The following is a 5,005-nucleotide window of genomic DNA, read 5'->3' as shown; positions in this document are numbered from 1 at the left end:
TATACATATATATATATATATATATATATATATATATATACATACACACAGATACCAAACAAAATCTGTGGTTGTCTTTTCTTCCTGTCAAAGTGGCTGTTTATAAATCAGAATAAGTTGTGAATTGGGTCTAACTTTAAAAGTCTGACTATCAAATAGTCATCAAAAATGTCACTCATAAGCCATACTTTATTTGTCTAGCCTAGGATTGCGTTGATGTAATTTTTTCATTCTTATGAGCTCTATTCTCAGTCTGGTGATAGGGTAACAATTATGAATTATCAATGCAGGGCTGCTAATACAAAGTTTGCTATGTCAATTCCATCAGCGCTGAGCCTAGATCTCTGATCTCATTTGGACCGTGGTCCACTATTTGAGGACCCCTGATCTAGAGGGACTCTTCATGCAATTAGTGTACAAGTAGCCCTGAATCTAGTGTATACTAATCAGAATATAACTTCTATTGGTGTTGCCCTAATTCTTTATCACCCTGCTGCTATAATCAGGGACCCAGAGACTGGCAGAGTACAGCCTTGTGCAAACAATGACTCCACGATGATCAGTGAAAGTTGAAAGCTCCAACAGTCTGACTCAACAAAATTGTCAAAAGCAAAAAGACCCATTCACAGCTGGAAAATGCATAATGCAATGCATTATAAACTATTAAAATTATTTTCTTCACGTAAAAAGCACAGCACAACTTAAAATTGTGGACAATATGCGTCAATTTCAGCTTTGATGCTTTAAGCTTTAATGCTGTGGTGTAAATAGTCAATTAAGTTTATTCAATTATCATAGCACAGCATAATCTCATTAAACAATAATTAAACAAATCTTAGAAAAGATCATTTCAAAATGCAATGTTTGTGTTGAAACTGAAACTTAAACAGTTGCTACTGACAACAAAGAAAATCTAAGACGCATGCTTTTGTGTCAGACTTACCCAGCATCCTGTGCTTCATGGGCTCGTATGATAGATAATAAGTTGTTGTGTTGTAGAAAGTCACACACAGCAGGATAACTAGAAGAATGAGGAAAGAAAAGTTGAAAATAATTCGTAATATATAGCTTGAAGGCAAATGAACTTGGTTACTAGTTTTAGTTCTGGGGTGCATTTTCACTTTGATGTTCACGATACTGTTCACTACTTTCTCAGGAAGGAAATGTAAAAGATGGCCAAAGTAGCCTATGTGTCTAAGGAATGTACACATATTACATCAATGGGGAACAAAATTGTTGGTTTCCTTTTATTTAATTATATGTTTATGAATACTTATTATTTGTATTTGTTTGTGAGTGACCTTAATTAAGTTTGGCATGCTTTAACTCAAGCAAATATTACTCATGCATCTCGTCTTGACAAATGATTCCATCATTAATTTAAGTAATCAGAGGCATTAATCCAATAATCAAATTAAAAGAGAGAGATAGAGAGAGAGAGAGAGAGTGAAAGAGAGAGAGATAGAGAGAGAGAGAGAGAGAATTCAGTTAAGTGCTCACTCTCACTGCTCAGTAAAGCGGGCAGAACAGAATGTTATACCCAAACTACTCATTTTTCCTAATGGGCAAAATCTGATCTAATGTAATTTTAGCAGCCCTTCAGATGGGGCACTACAATAATGTCTGAGCAGTTAGCTGGACCTTTCAAACCCATTGTCAATTGTCTTGGTCAATTACCCTTGCGCCCCATCAGAATGTTATTTACAAGACTGATCTTAAATAAAAAATATATCCATTAATAAACTGTCAATGTAAGAAGACAACTAAAAAAAATACTGGACAAGGGTGCAAATGACTAGTGAATAGTGAATTGAGAAAATTTATTCACAAGTCAAATCATCATTAACATGAAAGAAATTAAATCAATCAATCAATCAGTCAGTCAGTCAGTCTGTCTGTCTGTGTTGTTGTGTGGGCATCAGCTGTAAGAGATAAACTGGCTATTCTTCACTTGCATTTAATGCAATATCTTTTATATCGCCAACTAAAGGTCAAATGAAGCTTCCAAGTCCCATTTAGACCTATTGAAACTAGCTAGGCTTTAAAAAAATAGCTCATATCATCTGATTTCATTTCATTCTGCTGCCATTCTATAGCAGGCAGGTGCTAGGGCTGCGACAATAAATCGGTTCATCACGATTCGTGGATCGAGTCTGAGATTTTCCGAATGCATGGCGATTCTCTCTGGAATCGATTCTGAGCTTAGTTTTTAACAGCAGATGACACTCTAATCTAGTTTTTAACAGCACACTCAAATACTCACAAAAAGGAGCGCTGAAGAGTGCTTGTGCGTTCGGTTAAGTCATGTACTTTCACCTCGGCTCAGAATGCTTTTATGACATGAGATTAAAGGGATGCGATTTCGCATATGATGCGATTTCAATTTTTCCTTTCTCTTTGGAGTGTTACAAGCTCTTGGTGCATAAAGAAGATCTGTAAAGTTGCAAAGACTAAAGTCTCAAATCCAAAGAGATATTCTTTATAAAAGTTAAGAGTCAGCCACACCTACCTAAAACGGCTGGTTCGAACACGCCCCCACATATCTACCTCACTATGTGGGAAGATTTGCATAACTCCGCCCAAATGTTCACGCAAAGAAAGAAGGCGTAACTTTTATTCTCGCTGTAGTATTGTTGTTGCCGCCGCTGCCATGTCGTGGAGGCGCTGTGTGTTTCGTTGTGAAAGCGAAACTACTTTGTTTGGCCTTCCAAAAGAGGACGATATCCGCTTCGTCATGCCTAGAGCTGATCTGTGCTGGTCGCTGAGGGAATACTTCAACTTAGTGCTGTGGATCGCCGGTTCGGCTTTCACCGTGGACGAAGCGGAGTCCAGCCCGGGGTCGTCACATGTGGTTGCCGCAAGCCCGCAGGCCGCTCCTTTGTCGAATCCGCCGGCCGTGCCATTCTCAAGCCCGCCGGCCGTCGCTCACTCTAGCCTGCCGCCCTCCGCTCACTCTAGTCCGCCGTGTGTGACGCTTGTGAAAGCAAAACTACTTTGTTTAGCCTTCCAAAAGAGGACAAGACTAGAAATCAGTGGTTAAGTTGTAAGTTGTTAAGTTGTAAAACACTGTTCCAGAACAGTTCAACCCAAATATTCAGATGTGTGCAGCGCATTTTATGGAGGACTGTTTCCTGATCCTGGGAGAGTAGACTACAATGCCGACTCTTCTGACTCACAGCCTGTAAGTACGTTTTTTTCGTTGCCACTGATGATTCAAATGCGAGTTTTGAGCAGTGTAGAGTAGTACTTGTTGTTTGTCATTTCTCCGATCACAAATGCAGACAGGGTTTTATGTTTACGCGGCACGATGCACTGCAACGCATAAAAGGACAGTATAAGTCATTATAATCAGTAGTTATGTCCCCACTGGATGCAACAAATGTCTCGTTTATAATGGGTTTTAATGTTTTTGTCTCGTCGCTCCGGCCGGGACACGGCATCACAGTAGGGTAAGGGGCGCAACATTTCCATCACACGCTTGAGGTATTCGGCTAATCACAACGCACTGGATAGCTGGCCAATCACAGCACACCTCGCTTTTTCAGACCGATGAGCTTTGTAAAAATCGTCTGCATGTTTCAGAAAGGCGGGGCATAGAGGAGAAACAATAATGTGTTTTTTTAACCTTAAACCGCATAAACACATTTCATTACACCAAATACACCAAATAATGTGCTTTTTAGCAACATCATATGACCCCTTTAATGTAAACACACCCCACTGTGAACACCCTTGTAATTTGCTTCAACCTTTTCGAACTTTATGAATGATTATTTTAGTTTCAAGTGTGTAAGAAACAGGAAGCAAGCAGAGTACGGCTGTTTCTTAAACATGCAGTGCCATCTGCTGATAAAAACTAAGCTCAGAATTGATTCCAGAGAGAATCGTGACACATTCAGAAAATCTCAGAATCGATGCAGAATCATTTCTCGATTTGCAATGCATCAATTTATTTTTCCAGCCCTAGCAGATGCAAGATATTTCCTCCTTTTTGAGGCAAAGCAAACATACAGCATTAATCATCTTTATGTAACAGTCACTAGCGAATCAAACAAAACAGTGCACCTGCATAATGACTCTTTCTTCATTTACAGTATTCATGTTAATAGAACCATGTATGCTATTTCTATTCTATGGAGGGTTTCAAGAAGATGTAGATGAGGCAGGAAATGTTTTAAAGGGGACATCAGATGCAAATTCACTTTTACATGGTGTCTGAACATAAATGTGTGTTGGCAGTGTGTGTACACAACCACCCTATAATGATAAAAATCCACCAGTACTTTTTTAAAATCCTCACAAATCATAAGCACTGTCTCAGATCAAGCCGATCACAGATTCTTGGCAAATTGACGTCACACAGGCACAGGCCCCTCCCATGACTATTGACGAACACTGCCGTTTTAGCATTGACCCACCCTGAGTGAACTGTAAACAGGCCGCCATTGTCTCGATGCCAGAGCAGATGTAGACATGAATGGCTCCTAAGCGTTTGAGGTGTTTTGTTGTTGGATGTAATAATGAACATAGCATAGCATCATTTACTCCCAACCTCTAAAGAGCCTCTAAAGACACAGTGGATTACTTTTGTTTTTGAAGGGAATGTGCCCCCGATCTACGTAAATGCATTTATGTTTGCGATCAATCACTTGTGATCCAGCTTCACCTACAGAAGTGAGTATAAGGTTTTATTTTATGAATCTTTGCAAATCACCTTTCCTAATAATGTGCTAGTTAGCAAGTTCCACGATAAATGCGGCTTTTTACAGTCTCAAGCTGTGTCCCAAAGTTGAGTGTGCACACTTCGAAGGCCACGGACTTCGAAGGCCAGGCCTCCGAAGTGCACGAAGGGCCCTCCGAAGTGCATGAAGGACGCTCCGCCTTCGCAGGATTTCCTAATTGCGACACCAGAGGTTCCCGATTAGCGCTCTGTCGCATAGCAATGGTGTGAGAGGAGAGCTGACGAGAGGACAATCCTGCCAGGATAGGTGGAGCCAGAATTGCT

The 5,005-nt window shown here is 40.2% G+C and overlaps 1 protein-coding gene across 5 annotated transcripts in view; it reads right to left on the bottom strand.

Moving 5' to 3' along the window:
* Positions 1–5,005, bottom strand: part of LOC107743942 (serine/threonine-protein phosphatase 2B catalytic subunit alpha isoform) — a 275,392-nt gene that overhangs the window by 67,935 nt on the left and 202,452 nt on the right. For all 5 annotated transcript variants that reach the window (XM_016557400.1, XM_016557402.1, XM_016557403.1 and 2 more), the window contains exon 7: positions 944–1,021. In XM_016557400.1, the coding sequence (XP_016412886.1) occupies positions 944–1,021 (78 nt within the window). The remainder of the gene's footprint in view (positions 1–943; positions 1,022–5,005) is intronic.

The sequence above is a fragment of the Sinocyclocheilus rhinocerous genome, unplaced genomic scaffold, assembly GCF_001515625.1.
Source record: "Sinocyclocheilus rhinocerous isolate Xijiao unplaced genomic scaffold, SAMN03320098_v1.1 scaffold1549, whole genome shotgun sequence".
Taxonomy (NCBI): Eukaryota; Metazoa; Chordata; class Actinopteri; order Cypriniformes; family Cyprinidae; genus Sinocyclocheilus; species Sinocyclocheilus rhinocerous.
This window is presented reverse-complemented; position numbering and strand designations above follow the sequence as displayed.